Source organism: Salmo salar, chromosome 19 (assembly GCF_965601325.2).
Source record: "Salmo salar chromosome 19, fSalSal1, whole genome shotgun sequence".
NCBI classification, from domain to species: Eukaryota; Metazoa; Chordata; class Actinopteri; order Salmoniformes; family Salmonidae; genus Salmo; species Salmo salar.
Window position 1 is genome coordinate 1,966,482 of NC_138309.1, and position 20,193 is coordinate 1,986,674.

At 46.4% G+C, this 20,193-nt stretch overlaps 1 protein-coding gene across 1 annotated transcript in view; it reads right to left on the minus strand.

Moving 5' to 3' along the window:
* Nucleotides 1-7,493: 7,493 nt before the first annotated feature.
* LOC106578272 (SH3 and multiple ankyrin repeat domains protein 1) overlaps nucleotides 7,494-20,193 on the minus strand; it is a 50,003-nt gene continuing 37,303 nt past the window's right edge. The window contains exons 15-23 of the mRNA XM_082966034.1: nucleotides 17,173-17,324; nucleotides 16,845-16,969; nucleotides 16,487-16,625; nucleotides 16,261-16,341; nucleotides 15,549-15,605; nucleotides 15,222-15,334; nucleotides 12,739-12,997; nucleotides 9,375-12,621; nucleotides 7,494-9,272 (exon numbers count right to left, since the gene is read on the minus strand). Of these exons, the coding sequence (XP_082822160.1) occupies nucleotides 8,363-9,272; nucleotides 9,375-12,621; nucleotides 12,739-12,997; nucleotides 15,222-15,334; nucleotides 15,549-15,605; nucleotides 16,261-16,341; nucleotides 16,487-16,625; nucleotides 16,845-16,969; nucleotides 17,173-17,324 (5,083 nt within the window). The 3' untranslated portion in view covers nucleotides 7,494-8,362. The remainder of the gene's footprint in view (nucleotides 9,273-9,374; nucleotides 12,622-12,738; nucleotides 12,998-15,221; nucleotides 15,335-15,548; nucleotides 15,606-16,260; nucleotides 16,342-16,486; nucleotides 16,626-16,844; nucleotides 16,970-17,172; nucleotides 17,325-20,193) is intronic.

Below are 20,193 nucleotides of genomic sequence, written 5' to 3' on the forward strand. Positions count from 1 at the left end.
TTCCATCCCTCCCTCCCTCTCTCAATATGGTGCTGAAGAACTGTAGTGTTGACATGAGTGCATGCAAAGTTTATTTCAACCCTCTGCACAGCGTTGTGTCAATGTGGCATCGCATCATGTGAGCTTATTAGTGTGTGTGTGTAGGGAGCGGCCCTGTGAACTGTCACATTCACCCTGGGCACCTTTGAATGCCTGCAGTTGTACAACCGACTAGGTATCCCCCATTCCTTTGCAACACTCCATTCTCTGATGTGACGGAATTTGTCAAAACTGCCAAAGAGACTATGCCGCATACTCCCACACCACATAGTGTGCATGCTGCCACACTGCTTGCATGCAAAGTGAGGTTTGGGGTTTCCCTGATACAGTGGGTCCTGGAAACCGACTGCATCAGAACCTGTCCAAGTGTGTCAAGGAATGACTTCTCATTGACGGTTAGCTGGTTTCTCAGTTTTTCTCCTTGACTTCCCACTTCTTAAAGTCCCACCTTACCTCCTACAGTGTATGATTACAGCAGATGAATTCAAGTACTTAGTGGCCATTTTCCTCATTCGACCAGATCTGAAGTAATCCTGAACATGAGAACAATATGGTGTAAGGCCGCTGGTGGGCTGGGAGGAGGAGAAGCTGCCAAATGAGTCAATCATAACAGAACAAACAGTGAACCTAACTATCTATCTTTATGTGAACCTACAGTTGCAAGAAAAAGTATGTGAGCCCTTTGGAATTACCTGGATTTCTGCATAAATTAGTCATACAATTTGATCTGCGCTTCATCTTAGTCACAACAATAGACAAACATAGCGTGCTTAAACTAATAACACACAAATTATTGCATTTTTATTGTCTATATTGAATACATAATTTAAACATTCACAGTGTAGGTTGGAAAAAGTATGTGAACCCCTAGGCTAATGACTTCTCCAAAAGCTAATTGGAGTCAAGAGTCAGCTAACCTGGAGTCGAATCAATGAGACGAGATTGTAGATTTTGGTAAGAGCTGCCCACCCTATAAAAAACACTCACAAAATTTGAGTTTGCTATTCACAAGAAGCATTACCTGATGTGATCCATACCTTGAACAAAAGAGATCTCAGAAGACCTAAGATTAAGAATTGTTGACTTGCATAAAGCTGGAAAGGGTTACAAAAGTATCTCTAAAAGCCTTGATGTTCATTAGTCCACGATAAGACAAATTGTCTATAAATGCAGAAAGTTCAGCACTGTTGCTACTCTCCCTAAAAGTGACTGTCCTGCAAAGATGACTGCAAGAGCACAGTGCAGAATGCTCAATGAAGAATCCTAGAGTGTCAGCTAAAGACATACAGAAATCTCTGGAACATGCTAACATCTCTGTTGACGAGTCTATGATATGTAAAACACTAAACAAGAATGGTGTTCATGGGAGGACACCATGGAAGAAGCCACTGCTGTCCAAAAAAAACATTGCTGCACGTCTGAAGTTCGTAAGAGAGCACCTGGATGTTCCAAAATATTCTGTGGGCAGATGAAACAAAATTTGAGTTGTTTGGAAGGAACACACAACACTATGTGTGGAGAAAAAAAGGCACAGCACACCAACATCAAAACCTCATCCCAACAGTAAAGTATGGTGGAGGGAGCATCATGGTTTGGGGCTGCTTTGCTGCCTCAGGCCCTGGACAGCTTGTATCATCAACGGAAAAATGAATTCCCAAGTTTATCAAGACATTTTGCAGGAGAATGTAAGGCTATCTGTCCGCCAATTGAAGCTCAACAGAAGTATGGTGATGCAATAGGACACCAACCCAAAACACAGAGGTAAATCAACAACAGAATGGCTTCAACAGAAGAAAATATGCCTTCTGGAGTTGCCCAGTCAGAGTCCTGACCTCAACCCGATTGAGATGCTGTGTCATGATCTCGAGAGTGGTTCACACCAGACATCCCAAGAATATTGCTGAACTGAAACAGTTTTTTAAAGATGAATGGTCCAAAATTCCTCCTGATCATTGTGCAGGTCTGATCCGCAAATACAGAAAACATTTGGTTGAGTTTATTGCTGCCAAGGGTTCACATACTTTTTCCACCCTACACTGTGAATGTTTACACATTGTGTTCAATACAGACATGAAAACGTATAATTGTTTGTGTGTTATTAGTTTAAGCAGACTGTGTTTGTCTATTGTTGTGACTTAGATGAAGATCAGATCAAATGTTATGACCAATTTATGCAGAAATCCAGGTAATTGCAAAGGGTTCAGATACTTTTTCTTGCCACTGTAGATACCTTTGATTCAGAGAGGGAAAAAATATCAAAACAGTTCAATAGTTTATTCAGCATTTATTTCAACACCTTAGTTATAACTCTTATCATATTTTATCAGTATATTTCTGTATTTCATTTTAAACAAAACTTCATAAATACATCTTATTTCTGCATACATTTGCTCATACTGTATATATTCATCATAATCATATGTTTATATTACTAGTCCTAAAATACTCTTTAAATCATAGAACATAATGCTTTCTACACTACCACTCAATCATTTCCATCAGAAGGTTCTTTAATGGCAACAACCCTAAAGAATGTGTGTTGTTGTGCATTAGTTTCACAGGAATGATAAAGTAGGTAATGGTCGGACAAGTAGAGCAGTATAGAAAGCATTTACCGGAAATAATAAATAAAGAGAACGAAACAAAACAAGTAGCTTCGAATAATTTCTCACACTATTTGGAAGACAGAGATTCTGTAGTGTTTAAAATGTTTACATATACCTAATCATTGATATAATAATTATTGTTAAATTATACTATAATTTATGTTATTGTTGTCATCATCATAATCAATATATTATATAGGCCAGGGAGGGCTCAATCTGCGGGCTGCCCCCTTTTACAGGGCCGCGGATCAATGCAAAAAATATATATAAATAATGATATATAAATAATGAATAATGATATAAATAATGATATCATTATTTATATATATATATATATATATATATATATATCATATATATATATATATATACACATACATACATACACACACCAGTCAAAAGTTTAGACACACCTACTCATTCAAGGGTTTTTCTTTATTTTACTATTTTCTACATTGTAGAATAATAGTGAAGACATCAAAACTATGAAATAACACATACGGAATAATGTAGTAACCAAAAAAGTGTTAATCAAATCAAATTATATTTGAGATTCTTCAAAGTAGCCACCCTTTGCCTTGATGACAGCTTTGCACACTCTCAGAATTCTCTCAACCAGCTTCAGGAGATAGTCACCTGGAATGCATTTCAATTAACAGGTGTGCCTTGCTAAAAGTTAATTTGTGGAATTTCTTTCCTTCTTAACGTGTTTGAGCCATTCAGTTGTGTTGTGACAAGGTAGGGGTGGTATACAGAAGACAGCCCTATTTGGTAAAATATCAAGTCCATATGATGGCAAGAACAGCTCAAATAAGCAAAGAGAAACGATTGTCCATCATTACTTTAAGACATGAAGGTCAGTCAATCCGGAACATTTGAAGAACTTTGAAAGTTTCTTCAAGTGCAGTCGCAAAACCATCAAGCGCTATGATGAAACTGGCTCTCATGAGGACCGCCACAGGAAAGGAAGACCCAGAGTTACCTCTGCTGCAGAAGGTAAGTTCATTAGAGTTACCAGCCTCAGAAATTGCAGCCCAAATAAATGCTTCACAGAGTTCAAGTAACAGACACATCTCAACATCAACTGTTCAGCGGAGACTGTGTGAATCAGGCCTTCATGGTCGAATTGCTGCAAAGAAACCACTACTAAAGGACACCAATAAGAAGAAGAGACTTGCTTGGGACAAGAAACGAGCAATGGACATTAGACCTTTGGAAATCTGTGCTTTGGTCCAAAATTTTAGATTTTTGGTTCCAACCGGGGTGTCTTTGTGAGATGCAGAGTAGTTGAACGGATGATCTCCACATGTGTTGTTCCCACCATGAAGCATGGAAGAGGAGGTGTAATGGTGTGGGGGTGCTTTGCTGGTGACACTGTCAATGATTTGTTTAGAATTCAAGGCACACTTAACCAGCATGGCTACCAAAGCATTCTACAGCGATACACCATTCCATCTGGTTTGCGCTTAGTGGGACAATCATTTGTTTTTCAACAGGACAATTAACTATTTGACTAAGAAGGAGAGTGATGGAGTGCTGCATCAGATAACCTGACCACAATCACCCAACCTCAACCCAATTGAGATGGTTTGGGATGAGTTGGACCGCATAGTGAAGGAAAAGCAGCCAACAAGTGCTCAGCATATGTGGGAACTCCTTAACCTCTCTGGGCTAGGTGGCACCAAATCGTCCCACCTACGTAACAGCCAGTTGAATCCTGTGGCGCGATTTTCAAATACCTTAGAAATGCTATTACTTCAATTTCTCAAACATATGACTATTTTACAGCTATTTAAAGACAAGACTCTTGTTAATCTAACCACACTGTCCGATTTCAAAAAGGCTTTACAACGAAAGCAAAACATTAGATTATGTCAGCAGAGTACCCAGCCAAAAATAATCAGACACCCATTTTTCAAGCTAGCATATAATGTCACATAAACCCAAACCACAGCTAAATGTAGCACTAACCTTTGATGATCTTCATCAGATGACAACCCTAGGACATTATGTTATACAATACATGCATGTTTTGTTCAATCAAGTTCATATTTATATCAAAAACCAGCTTTTTACATTAGCATGTGACGTTCAGAACTAGCATACCCCCCGCAAACTTCCGGGGAATTTACTAACAATTTACTAAATTACTCACGATAAACGTTCACAAAAAGCATAACAATTATTTAAAGAATTATAGATACAGAACTCCTCTATGCACTCGATATGTCCGATTTTAAAATAGCTTTTTGGTGAAAGCACATTTTGCAATATTCTAAGTACATAGCCCAGCCATCACGGGCTAGCTATTTAGACACCCAGCAAGTTTAGCCTTCACCAAAATCAGATTTACTATTACAAAAGTTTGATTACCTTTGATGTTCTTCGTCAGAATGCACTCCCAGGACTTCTACTTCAATAACAAATGTTGGTTTGGTCCCAAATAATCCATCGTTATATCCAAACAGCGGCGTTTTGTTCGTGCGTTCAAGAAACTATCTGAAATGGTAAATCAGGGTTACGAGCATGGCGCATTTCGTGACCAAAAAATTCTAATTATTACATTACCGTACTTCGAAGCATGTCAACCGCTGTTTAAAATCAATTTTTATGCAATTTATCTCGTAAAAAAGCGATAATATTCCGACCGGGAATCTGCGTTTCGATAAATAGAGGAAAAAAAAGAAAGACGGGGTCGACCAGTGCACGCGCCTAAGCCCACTGTCCCCTGATCGGCCACTTGACAAAGGCGATAATGTGTTTCAGCCTGGGGCTGGAATGACGACATTCAGCTTTTTCCCGGGCTCTGAGAGCCTATGGGAGCCGTGGGAAGTGTCACGTTACCGCAGAGATCCTTTGTTTTGGAAAGAGTTGTCAAAGAAAACCACAGACACCATTCAAACAGTTTTAGAAACTTTAGGGTGTTTTCTATCCATATCTAATAAGTATATGCATATTCTAGTTACTGGGTAGGAGTAGTAACCAGATTAAATCGGGTACGTTTTTTATCCGGCCGTGTAAATACTGCCCCCTAGCCCTAAGAGGTTAAAGACTGTTGGAAAAGCATACCAGGTGAAGCGGGTTGAGAGAATTCCAAGACTGTGCAGAACTGTCATCAAGGCAAAGGGTGGCTACTTTGAAGAATCTAAAATCTAAAATATATTTTGATTTGTTTAACACTTTTTTGGTTACTACATTATTCCATATGCGTTATTGGTTTACATTTGATGTCTTCACTATAATTCTACAATGTAGAAAATAGTTTTTTTTTTAAAGAAGAAAAACCCATGAATGAGTAGGTGTGTCCAAACTTTTGTCTGGCACTGTATATATCTAAAAAAAAGAAAAGAATTGGGGGGGACTGAGTTAGGGTTTTGCTCTTGTTAGGTCAGTCACTGACAGTCACTCAATTAGCCCATGTCAGCTAAATTGTTTTAGATTGGTAAGTTAGTCCAGCCAGATATCTAAACTTGTGGTAATGATGTTTGAATTACTGATTTTCTATTGATTTTCTTAGTTACTCTCACGCAGATATTATAGTAAAAACTGCAAACATTTCTTTCAACCCTATGGCAAAATGAGTAGAATTGCATGAAATGTGTTATACAATTGCTACATTTTCTCTCCACCCCATGGCCGAATGTGTAGAATTACAGCAAACTTGTCACTTAGGTCCCGAAAAGGCTAGGGCTAGCTCTGACTGCATGTGTAGGTATGGATGTGGGTACGCAGACCCGTAAGCCACTGCAGCCCCTCATGATGAGTTCAGATTTTGTGGCCCCCACCCCCATCAAAGTTGCCCATCACTGATATACACCTATAAATTATGTGTACAAAGTTTTTGTGTATTCCTCACCTTACAATACATTTCACCGAAGGCAATAGCAAATAGGTATCTAAAAGAGCCTGTGTGTGTGTGTGTGTGTGTGTGTGTGTGTGTGTGTGTGTGTGTGTGTGTGTGTGTGTGTGTGTGTGTGTGTGTGTGTGTGTGTGTGTGTGTGTGTGTGTGTGTGTGTCTTTTTCAGAAATATGTGGATATGAAAAAGTTTTCAGATTTCGAAGAGAAGTTTATGAAATAGGGCAAAGTTAGGATTGTCAACTGGTGCAAAATATACATCTCTACGTTTTCAAATTTTTTGAAAACTGCCGTTGAGTTGTGGAGAAGGCATAAGAGAAGGGCAGAGGGTGGGTAAAGGATCATGGGTAACAAGGCAGGCTGACAAACAGATCGTCATACACAGACCAACACTCAGAGGAAAAAGGCCAAGATAGCCGGACACCATAAAGACTGACAGACGCACAGTATAAGCCCTTTTTGATTGTTGCACCTGTGTGTGAGTGAAGATGGGATAAAAGACACTCACATCCCTGGACATGTGCTATGCTCGTAAACATCAACATCATGAATGAATGACAAGTAGCTGTGTAGTGTAAAATGACATGAGTTCATAGCAAACTCTGAAACATAGCTGTGGACACCTTATAGCCATGTCTCAGGGAAAAACAAACCCATATTTTACTCTCCTTTGCCCCTCTCTGACATACTCCAGCCAGCCTTTGTAAAGATAATAACCATGATAATAATGATGTCATTTTATGACTATATGTTTTGTATATTTGTAGAATATTTGTCATTAAACACACATTTGAATGATTAAATATCAATAACACCCTGACCTATTTGAAATGAATGATTGCAATCAGCACTTGGTACAAAACCAATTCATGTACCTTTCCATTTTAGGACCATATTCTGGAGTTTATACATTCCAACCATAGCTTCCAATCCCATGATGTAATACGCGTAAAGTCAAAGTTTGCGCATGAATCTCAGGACAAGTTAGAATATGGCCCTTACTGTTTATTAGAGGAACTTCACCACCACCTTTAGTATATCCATGGGCTTACCCTCTCTGTATGGGTAGCAGCATTCCAATCTCAAGATTCTTGTTAGCATTTCTCCTTTTACTGTAACTCAGGCAGCAAATGGAGTGTGAGAATCACCAGTCAAATATGTGTGTGTCCATGTGTTAATTAAAAGCCTATTCATCAGTAGTTGTACAGTGTGTGTAAATTGTATAGTTTTAGACATGATTGTGTGTCGTAAGTGTTTCTACCCTCTTTTGACCAACACGTACAATCAATGTTCATCTCAAGAAAGATTCCAAACAATTGTATTCCACTCATACCAAATCTCTCTTGGCGTGATTAAGCCTTGTCCATCACGATCGCTTCCCGTCTGAGGTCCAACTCAGTCTGTTTGTGTCCGATGCTCTTCTTTAGCTTTCATCTCAGTCAGTTTGTTTCTCTGTCTTTCTCTGAGCTCTGAGTCACCTCATCTTTCACTCTCTCAGTCTGTGGCACAGGGGAGGGGCTAGGCTCATGCATGGGAGAGAAGAGCCTGAGGAAAGAGGGAGGAGGGTAAATCCAGAAATAAGAATGAATGGAAAATGAATGAGTGAATGTAGTAAATTAAATATGAGAGAGAGAGAGAGCGAGAGAGAGAGAGATGGAATAACTTATCAAATGAACAAAGGAAAAATGCTTTATGACTAAAAGGGAAGGGGATGGAATCATCTGGCTTGCAGGGAAGGAAAGAGGCACTTGTCTTTCCTTCTCCATCTGTTCCTTCTTTTTCTATCTCTTTATTTCCACTCGCCACATGGCTGACATGTAGCCTCTGTCTGTGCGTTGACTCTGTCCATGCCGCTCCTTCCTCACCTGTCAGTTAGTGTCTTCAGCGCTCTTTCGATGTTCATGCGGTGGCCGACGCGCGTCACCCCCAGGTCCAGGAAGTCGTCCTTGGTGAGGGAGGGCAGGTGGGAGCCGTCAATCTCGTTGTCCAGAAAGCGCTCCCGGTGCTCCCCCAGGTTTAGGTAGGCCAGCCAGTCGGCCACGTCCCACTTAGTCCAGTAGGACAGGGGCTTGATGGTAAAGGGTTTGGCTGGGGGAGGAGGGGTGTGGTGGGGGTAGCTGAGGCAGGACGGAGAGGGGGGCAGGTGCATGGAGGGCGAGGAGGCGCCGGAGAGGAACTGGGTGGGTGAAAGGGAGCGGGAGACCAGGAGGGCACTGGGAGGTTGTGGGGATGTGGGGAAGAGAGGCGGGGTGGAGGGGTTGTAAGCATCTCCTAGGGTGTGGCCTGGGGATGAAGGGGTGAGGGGATTGAGGAAATCAAAGGGGGTGTTGTAGATATGGGTGCTGGGGAGGATGGGGAGGGAGGAGGGTCTGGGAGGGGCGGGGCTGGGGCAGTCTGTGGAGTATATGAGGGGGCTGGGGGCGCGCCGGCGGGACACAGACGACCTCAGCTCTGGACCAGGGGTACACTGGAAGTCAAAAATCTTGGCTCCACGATACTTAGTGCGATGTTTGGGTGACGTGGGATAGGGTGAGTAGGTGGGGGAGAGAGGAGGGTGGGAGAAGTGAGAGGGGGAAGTGGGTATCTGGGGAGAGGGGGAGCGGGTCCAGTTGGGCTGCAGCGTGGGCTGGTGGGAGGGCGAGCCGGAGGGGGTGGCGGTTAGATTGGGGGTGAGGATTGGCGGGTGATGCTGCGGGGAGGAGGTGGGTAAGGGGGAAGTGGAGCGGGCTGTGGGGGGGCTCTGAAACGAGGCGGAGAAATCCCCAGAATATCTGAAAGATAAGAAAAGTAAAAGGGGTTACTGTGCTCAGTACACAATGCCGTGGAGACACTTAGTGAAACAGTTCGAATTGACTAAACCTCAGCAGCCTCACCTGTGCTTTGTGGGCGACCTCAGACTAATGGGGCTCTGACCTCGCATCTCAGACTGACCCCAGTCGTCTGTGCTCTTATTGCTCATCTGCTGCAGCTTGGAGCTCAGCTCGTTGATGATGCTGGCCTTCACCCCCGAGAGCGGCGAGTGCAGCCTTCGCCCCTCAATAGACATCCCGTCCCTCTGGGCCTCTCCTCGCTCCAGGCCCTGTCCCGGGTTGACCCCCTCGGTTGACCCCCTTGGCTCCAGGGTGTTGGGCCGCTCCAGACAGGCAGCCAGGGTGGAACCGAAGCCGTCCTCCATCTTGGGTCGACTCTGTCTACGTTGTTTCCTCTCGTCCGCTGCTCCTCCCTCTCCTCTCCTGGCCTCCTCCTCTGGGTTAGCCTGTCTCTGGGGGTGTGGTGGGGTGCTCTGATAGGGCGGGTTGGTGCTCACCTGTCGACGCAACGCTTCCCTTGTGTCCTTGATACCGCCCTCTTTGTACTGCATCGTCTTTGGATACACGGTGGGTTTGGTCGTGTGTTTGGCGTGGTGTGCTTCAAATGCTTGCCCGCCTGAGTATGTCATATAAGGATCTGAGTGCTCGCCACCCCATCCGTCCCCTTCCACTCCTCCTCCTCTCTCACCCGTCAGTTCACTCACTCCCAATATTTCCAGGTGCTGGTCGCCGCTGCTGTGGCTGTCCAGCTCCTCGATCCCAGAGTCCACCACCGTCTCTGTCTGCCAGTCTCCAGTCTTCATCATGGAGGGGTGGTGGTCTCCTGCCTTGCCTGCAGTGTTGATGGCGGTTCTGGGGGCTTTCAGAGACACGTTGTAGTCTGACGACACCGCAGAGGCTGTGGTAGCAGTGGCGGCGGCGGTCATGGTCATTGTTGTGGCGTAGGTCATAGTTGTAGTGAGGGTGGCTGGGCCGCGGTACCGTGCTAAGGTCATTTGGGGAGCAGGGGAACCCATATTAGCGGGGTTAACTGGTAGGGTGGGGTCACTGAAGAAGGGGTGTGTATGTGACATGGGCTGGGGTCTGTGGAGTGCGGGTGCGGTTGCAGGTAAAATGGATGCGGCTGTAGTGGTGGAGGAAGGGGGGAATATCTGGGGCGAGGGGAGGGAGGGAGATAGACCTGACTGGGTGAGGTTGGCCACCTCGCTGTCGTAGGATGTGAGGCTGGAGGCGGCAGAGTCCCCGGCCTGGGGGGAGGGGAGGGGGGCGTTGGAGGGGAAGCCTCCTGGTGGAGGTACTTTAGGAGAGGGGAGGGGGGGCGGTGGGGGTGGCATGGCGGAAGAGACGTGTTGAGCTGAGTGTTGATGCTGTTGAGGGTATCCCGTCTGCATTTCTCGCTGGCCTTGGCCGTTGGCGAACTGCAAGGGAGGGGGCAGGGGGTCAACAAAGACAAACTCATCATCCAAATCGATCGAGGGTGCAGGCGGGGGAAGAACCATGAGCCCCAGTCCCCCTCCAACTCCTCCCTCTCCCCCACCTTCATGTGGGTGTGCTGGGGCTGCGGTGAGGGTGTACTGGGGGATGTAGCTAGCGTTTGCACTGCTCTCCATCTGCAGGAACGAGGGTCTGCGGGGTGCAGGCTGAGGCGGCAGGCCGGGCGGCTGCATGGGCGGGCCAGGTGGCTCCCTGTCTCTAGAACTCTGTTGGTAATATTGGGTCTGGTACTGATTGGTTCTGTCCTCTGAAAAGCGAACTCTGAGGCCCTCTCTGGCTCCAGCCGCCTGGTCCCTCTCCACTCTCTCTCCTCCCCCTCCCAAGCGTAATATCCTGGGTGACTGTGGGCGGTTTAGGGAGGCGTGTGAGGTGGTGGTGGTGGATGTGGAGAACAGGGATGGCGTGGGAGATGGTAGAGATGTAGGGAACACCCCCACGCTGGACATCTGCCGGCCAAAGTGCCGCTCCTCCCGTCGGGTCCTCCGGTCGTCCTTGAGGGCCCTCTCTCGTGCAGCCAGCGCCAGGCCCAGGGGGGACGAGGGGTCCAGGACTTTCCCAGTCAGAGGGTGGATGAAGGTGGTGGCTGAAGAGCCTGGGCCGTAGTTGGAGGGAGCGGACTTGGGCTGGCCATCCTGGCCCATCACAGGGGAGTGGTACTCAGGCAGCCCAAAGGCAGGGGGCATACTGCTGGCATAGTGGATGTAATTGTCCCTAGAGAACATGCCCTCGTCAATGGACTTGGAGGGGCGGAGGCGGGGGTTGGGGACATCAATCCCTATCCCCTGTAGGGGCTGGGTCCATACCCCTCCACCTCCCCCCGCCTCCCCTTGGACATCCTCTTCAGAGGAGAGGAAGAAGGAAGCACTCTTCCTCCTCATGTCACGGAAACGTTCCCGGTCACGGCGCGCTGCCCCGACGAAGGCCCCCTCGAACTGGGTGGTGAAGTCCAGGTTCTCCAGGTTAGGGGGCAGCTGGGGGGCGACAGTCGAAGGGGTCATGGGGGAGGAGACAGGGGGCTGGGATGGTGAGGCGGCCATGGTGGAGCGTGGGCCGGGGGTGGTGGGGGTGTCGGGAGATGCAGGGGGGGAGGTAGGGTTGTCTATGTCGGGAGGCGGTTGCTCGGCGTCCATGCTGCTGCCCTGGCTGCTGCGGCCACTGCCACTGCTGGTGGATGGAGCCTTGACGATGATGGTGGGGATGGGGATGGAGCTCTTCTCTTTGGCCCCTGAGATTTTACCCCCCTGGCCTTGCCCCCCTCTGTGGTGCCTGCTGAGCCCGCCTTCCACTGTGGGCTGCTTCACTAGAGGGCCCCTCCCGCCCTTCCTGACTCCCCCGCCCCTGCTTGCCCCTCCGATCCTCTCCCGGGCCGCCACTTGCTGTTGCTGGGGCTGCTGTTGCTGTTGCTGCTGGGGTTGCTGTTGAGTTTTGGGAGCTGCGCTTGTAGGTGGAGTAGCACTACTGTAGCCCCTCCTCAATGCCCCCATTTTGCCCCCGCCTCTCCTCGTCCCCTCCGTGGGCTCCCCTGTGTATTGTCCTCCTCCTCTCTGGAGGGTAGTGGTCATGCCGTGCTGTTGATTGTCCCAACCTGCCTGGGCATCGTGCGCTGCTTGTTGCTGGGTGGAGAGGGCCTGGTAGTGGGCCTGGGAGGACAGTGGCTGGGGGGCAGACTGCTCCCCCCTCCGAGCAGTGTGGGGTCCAGCAGACAAGGGGGGTTCTGGGGCAGATGTGCTGGGGGGAGGGGGGATGTCCTCCGACAGGCTACGGGCCAGTTTCATAGCCGGGGTGTGGAGGGCCTGCCTCTCCTCCTCCGTCACACCTGAAACAGGCACACAGTTACACAGACTATCTGGTTGGAAAACGAAGTTCATTTACAACAGTCAGAATGTGGCTTTTTGACAGTAACCTTCATAGTAATTGTATCGGTAGGACTTACCAATAGATTTCTGTCGTAGCATTACTCCATGCGGATGGCCGGGGGGATACTGACCCTGGTTGTAGCCAAACCCAGGCGGCATTACACCGACCAACTGGTCATGACTTGGCTTAATGTGTTGCAAGACACAAAGAAGAAAGACACACAGAGAGATGCGGAGAACGGGAAAAAGTGACGTCGCATTACACTTGCATTGAAAGTAAAAGTGATATAGTGCAATATGGAGAAAACAATAAGTTAATATCCTAGGCTGTGAGGTCTATTTCACATCCAGCATTGCAGACACAGTCACTGAATTGAGGGTATGATCCTTAGGGTCAGTAGGTCCTGCAAGTACAGTCATGGTACGTGGCCCGCTACCGAGGACTGTGGGCTCTCCTTCTCTGTGACCGAAGTGGGTAAGACATTTAAAGGTGTTAACCCTCACATGGCTGCCGGCCCAGACGGTATCTCTAGCCGTGACCTCAGAGCATCCGCAGACCAGCTGGCTGGTGTGTTTACGGACAGTTTCAATCTCTCCGTATCCCAGTCTGCTGTCCCTACGTGCTTCAAGATAGCCACCACTGTTCCTGTACCCAAGAAGGCAAAGGTAACTGAACTAAATTACTATCGCCCTGTAGCACTCACTTCTGTCATCATGAAGTGCTTCGAGAGGCTAGTCAAGGATCATATCACCTCCACCTTACCTGTCACCCTAGACCCACTTCAATTTGCTTACCGCCCCAATAGGTCCACAGACGATGCAATCGCCATAACACTGCACACTGCCCTATCCCATCTGGACAAGAGGAATACCTATGTAGGAATGCTGTTCATTGACTATAGCTCAGAATTCAACATATTAGTACCCTCCAAGCTCATCATTAAGCTTGAGGCCCTGGGTCTCAACCTCACTCTGTGCAATTGGGTCCTGAACTTCCTGACTGGCCGCCCCCAGGTGGTGAAGGTAGGTAACAACATCACTTCGCAGATCCTCAACACTGGGGCCCCACAAGGGCGCGTGCTACGCCCCCTCCTGTACTCCCTATTCACCCATGACTGCGTGGCCATGCACGCCTCCAAATCAATCATCAAGTTTGCAAACGACACAACAGTAGTAGGCTTGACTACCAACATCGACGAGACAGCTTACAGGGAGGAGGTGAGGGCACTCAGAGTGTGGTGTAGCAAAACAACCTCTCACTCAATGTCAACAAAACAAAGGAGATGATCGTGGACTTCAGGAAACAGCAGAGGGAGCACCCCCCGATCGACATGGATGGACAAACTGAAATGGTCCACCCACACAGACAGTGTGGTGAAGGCGCAATAGCGCCTCTTCAACCTCAGGAGGCTGAAGAAATTTGGCTTGTCACCTAAAAGCCTCACAAACTTTTACAGACACACAATTGAGAGCATCCTGTCGGGCTGTATCACCGCCTGGTACGGCAACTGCAGCCTCCACAACCGCAAGGCTCACCAGAGGGTGGTGCGGTCTGTACAACGCATCACGGGGGCAAACTACCTGCCCTCCAGGACACCTACAACACCCGATGTAACAGGAAGGCCAAAAAGATCTTCAAGGACAATAACCCCCCGAGCCACTACCTGTTCATCCCGCTACCATCCAGAAGGTGAGGTCAGTACCGGTGCATCAAAGCTGGGACAGAGAGATTGAAAAACAGCTTCTATCTCAAGGCCATCAGACTGTTAAACAGCCATCACTAACACAGAGAGGCTGCTGCCTACATACCAACTTGAAATCATTGGCCACTTTAATAAATGGGTCACTAGTCACTTTAAATAATGCCACTTTATAATGTTTACATATCTTGCATTACTCATCTCATATGTATATACTGTATTTTATACCATCTATTGCATCTTGCCTATGCCGCTCTGTCATTGCTCATCCACATATTTATATGTATATATTCGTATTCCATTCCTCACTTAGACTTGTGTGTATTAGGTAGTTGTGGAATTGTTAGATTACATGTTAGATATTGCTGCACTGTCAGAACTAGAAGCACAAGCATTTCGCTACACTCGCAATAACATCTGCTAACCATGTTTATGTGACCAATAAAATTTGATTTGATTTGATGGTAGAGTATTTTTTTATATTTTCTATTTAACCTTTATTTAACCAGGAAAAGCCCATTGAGACCCAGAGTCTCTTTTTCAAGGGAGACCTGGCTAAGAAGGCAGCAACAATCAATACATTACAGAATTAAAACATACACCAATACAATACAACATGATCCAGCCTAAAATAAGCATTTACACTCCTCTGCAACAGTCTCTCATCAAAAATGTAATTTATTAAAATCAAATCAAATCAAATTGCATTTGTCACATGCGACGAATAAAACAGGTGCAGACCTTACAGTGAAATGCTTACTTACAAACCCTTAACTAACAATGCAGTTTTAAGAAAAATACCTTCGTTAGTGGCGCTAACATTGTTAGTGGCACTAACAATGCTGAGAATGATGCAGTACCTCATTGGGGGCGATGCTCTTGGTTCGTTCTCTTTTCCCCCCGTGACCCCGCTGCCCCTGTCCGTCTGACGCAATCGTGTGCTGAGCTGCTGCCAGGATCTCATCCAGTTTATCTGACAGACAGAGAGAGAGTTTGCGCGTATGTATGTGTGAGAGAGAGGGAAAAATGGGGGGAGAGAGATAGTGTGTGTGTGTGTGTGTGTGTGTGTGAGAGAGAGAGAGAGAGAGAGAGAGAGAGAGAGAGAGAGAGAGAGATCAAAAGCATAAGACAATTAAAAGCGAAGATGGCCTCTTGAAACACAAAAGGGGACAGGGGTCAGATCTTACTTAGTGCCATTTGATAGACTGTCCTCTTCTTATCAGGCACCTGGGAGGACTCGTACTCTGAAAAGCAGAGGCAGTGTATTCATAGGACCTGAGCAGACTGATTTTGAATGCAGGCTTAAGGGCTGATGAAGGTAATGATAAGCAAGATATTCACCTGCTTTCTTTTTCCATGGAGAGGCAGCTGCAGCATATTAGAGAAAAGAAGGTAATCATATTATGCTATGACAGTATACCGAGACTGCTATTATAGCCATCTCTGTAATATCACAAAATAACATGAATGAATACAGTACATACTTTAACACTGATGATGACAATGATGATACACAACTCAACCTTTTCCCACCTTTCTCCACTGTTAGTCATCCATTTGATTTAGCCGAAAAAGAAGAAATGGAGCAGAGGTTATATGCCATTGCATAACGTAGCGTTTCCAGAATGTGAACGACTCTCCATCTTTCCCATACAGAGCAAATTTCCATACATTCACTTGAAAGAGGACATTTATCTCCTCATTAAGCCATTGGTAAATAGAAAAACACTCCTTACCTATACCAGTTAAATCCCCAAGGCTCTCTGCATCAACTCACTTAATATTTAATGGACTTTTTCAATCATTTTTTTTCTATGGGTCAGAATGTGAACAATCCTTTTCTTTTCCTTTTCTCCATGGTTTTCATGCTTCCCAACCCTCCTTCTTCAATTGTCTTACCCATGTCTTCCAGCTCTAATGTCATTGATTTGGAGCGCAGGGCAATGGCAGGAGGAGTCAGCCTCTTAGCCTGCTGGGGGACTGCCAAAGGAGAAGGACCAAACATGCACTTACTTTCTGACTAGTGTGTTATTAACATACACTCATTGCAAACAATAATTACTGTTTACTACTATGCTATAAACATGAATTGTATAAATTACACAGAACAAACTAAAAAGTATACCTTTCTTCCTGGGGTTGGTCTCCTCCATCTCCGGGTTGCGGGCCACCATGACAACCTTGACCATCAGAGTGTTGCCACCTTGTCTGATCATGTTGACCACCTGCCTGTGGCCCACCTTCACGACATTGTGACCATTGACCTACACACACAGAGAGAGAGAGAGAGAGAGAGAGGAGAGAGAGAGAGAGAGAGAGAGAGAGAGAGAGAACACTGGCTGGCAACAAGACTAAACTGTCATACTGCACTGTTTGAGTTCAAACTCAAAACAAATAAAAAAATCTACAATTTGATAGTCAGTACAAAAGTTGATCCCATGTTGATTTCCAGTCCTGCATAAACTCTTTCCAGGGATCCATACCTCAATAAGGAAGTCCCCCATCCTTAGGCCAGCCCTCCAGGCCACACCGCCCTCATCCACAGACTCCAGGTACTGCAGCGCGGGGAATGCTGGGGTCGGCGTGAACTCCTCTATAGGAGTCTGGGCTGCAAAGAGACAAGTCAAGAACAAGAGGATAAGGGAGAGAAGTAATAAAATAGTGTTAAAGGGGAGGCAGGGAGATAGGATGGAAGAAATGGGTAAGAGGAAATGCGAGAGGTGAAAGTTAAATATATAAAAGAGTAGAGGACTGTGGAAGCTGGAGATAGGAGACACCCAGGGGTATTTCGGAGGAGAGGCACTCACTCACCTTTGGCTCCCCGAAGCACAAAGCCAAAGCCCTCATTGTCTTTCTTCTGCAGGAGCACTGTCTTCTCCTTAATGATGTAGTCACTTAGAGAGAATAAGGAGGAAGGGGAGGAGGGGGGGGCAACGAGCAAGAGAGAGCAAGCTATATGACTTCTTTAGTAACAGAAAGCCTCATTGTCATGCAAATAAAGCATTTCTGAATCTGGGAGACAGCTATACTGCATCACATTATGAAATCACACTGCACCAAAAGATGGGGGGGCTTGAGGCATGTCATACAAAGAGCACCACCATACAAAGACACTTGTCAAACCAGGGTAGAGTCGGTGTCATGATGGGCGAGGAGGAGTGTACTGGAGAGACCTCTCCATAATCCAGCATAATGCTGACTAGCACCAGGAAGCACGTGAGAATGTACATAAAAAACGCTGCATAGACACTTCATTGTCAATGGGAACTTATAAACACACCTGTAATACTGCATTAGCTTTCTTCAAGCTTTCACTGCACTAGCTAACTTGGTTACCTCTCATCCTACTTCTCCATTTGATGATGTTCAGGTAGGGATCTATGATGTACAGGTAGGGATCTATGTTTGAGTAGCAGTTAGTCATCGCTCCTCATAATGACATTTGCTGTTTTTCATCGATGGTTGACATTTGTTATGATATGGTAGGATTAGTTTTACGGCACAGGGTTACGAGTTGGTCATTGCTCCATTGCCATGTCTGGGACTTCTGTTGCTTGTCAGATTTATGGCTGCCTTACAGCGGTTTTCCCTCATGTAGAGCTCAGTGAATACAGGAGCCTCACTCCACAGTAGCCATATACTGTACTACAACAACAGTGTCTCCAATTCACGCTGTAAAGCCTGCCGGGTCTCAATTCACACTGGTTTACGAGCTCAGTGCATACTGTAACCTCAGACTTAACTGCCATATACAACAACAGGGTCTCCAATTCACGTTGTAAAGCCGGCCGGGTCTCAATTCACACTGTTTTACGAGCTCAGTGCATACTGTAACCTCAGACTTAACTGCCATATACAACAACAGGGTCTCCATCTCCATTCATTTAAAGGTCTCAATTTTACACAGCTGGCCGATCTCAATTCATGTTGTTTTGCAACTCCATTAGGATGTCTGGCCCTTCGGTCACTGTATGACTTGTGGTTGAATCCATTAGGTTGAAATCCCAGTATTTTATTCCGGAGCTTCGTTTTTCTGCATTAGATGCTCGGATAAACTCAAACTGACGCGGCCTCCAATCGACTGTGCAAATCCACCAAGGTACAACACGGCTGAGGATGAGAGTCTTTGCTTTTCTGGGAGTTGCTGAACTTGGTGTGAGCAGGCAGTACATGGGATCCATTACAAAGCTGAAGGAACCACTGTTAACTTCTCATACTGAGGTCTACAGTTTGTACTGTCCCTTGCATCCTTCCCTTGTGTGTCGCCACACTGTCAAAGTTACGCCAACGCAAAAAGCCGCCTTCCATCCATCTGCTGTTCACACTTCATTCCTTTTCTCTCATCCCGTCTCCATCGTGCATTCCCTCTCAAAGGATACAAATCTACATGTAGCAGTGTGCTCAAATGGCTGGTTTGTATCATTTTATCCCCAAGGCAACAGAGGTGTAGGTGTGACACTGTGGTTCTTTGAAAAAATCTGTACCATTTAACCCCCGTCGTTCCTGTTATATGTGCATATTGACTGCTTCTACGTTACATGAATTCACCATTGGCCAGTGTGACACTCACAGTGGTCACAGTATACACTCACATATTACAGTAGCCTACAGTTTTACAGTAGCCTACATGTACCCTCCCTCCTGATTTCTGAATCATCCTCTGTAGCTTCCAGGATTGTACAGAATAAGCAGCATTGTAGGCATACATACTTACATACTCATCTTCTACATTTACATACATACAATTAAACCATGAGACACAATGACACATACATGCAGACACAATCCAGGGACACCGACACAGATGAACTACTCTCACAACGACACTCAACCACAGTGACACACACTGTGACTGCGCTCACACCCACTTACACACTCACATGAAGGAAATCACAAACAAACCACTTAGTGTGTCCACTCTCGCCCTTTCTATAAAACAATTATCATCCTCTATGTTAATGGTACAAACACAGATGGAACACACAATTTATGAGATATGGCAATATATAGCTGACATTGCAGCGTGCTCTCAGATTACACTCAGAAATACATCAGAGGGGAGTAACAGAGATAAACATGCTGCAGTCAGAGCCTCCATTCAATAGCCACTTCCGTCACACGCAAATGTTCACACACACACTGGAAAAAGATGATTTAACAAACACACACACACACACACACACACACACACACACACACACACACACACACACACACACACACACACACACACACACACACACACACACACACACACACACACACACACACACACACACACACACACACACACACACACACACACACACACAATACATAGCTTATTAATCCGCCTTTCAAATCCACGGCCTCTCTGTTGCATCTACCTCTCCCCTCTCTCCATTGTCCTCTCCTCACATCCATAGCCAGGCAATGAATGAGGAAACAGCGGCTACCTGTAAATGAACCACACGCTCCTGTTTCTGGGGCCCAGTGACGGCCACGAAGAAGAGAGGGAGAGAGAGAGAGACAGATCTCTCTCTCCGCATCCCCCCATTGCCATTTCCCCCCTCCTCTCCTCCACCCCCTCCTCTCCCTCCGCCTCTCGCTCTACCAGCGAGAGCACAGCCAGAGAGAGCCGCGAGAGTGGAGGAGAGGAGGAGAGAGAGATGAGAAGAGAGAGAGGAGAGAGCGAGCGCTGGCCTAGCACATCTACACCCTGCATGCTTAAGACAGTGCGAAAGAGAGAGAGAGAGTAGAGAGAGAGAGGAGGAGGAGGGAGGGAGGGAGAGTGAAAGAAAGAAAGGGAAAGCTACAGAGATGGTTCTCTGCGACAAGGAGAGAGAGCGCAAG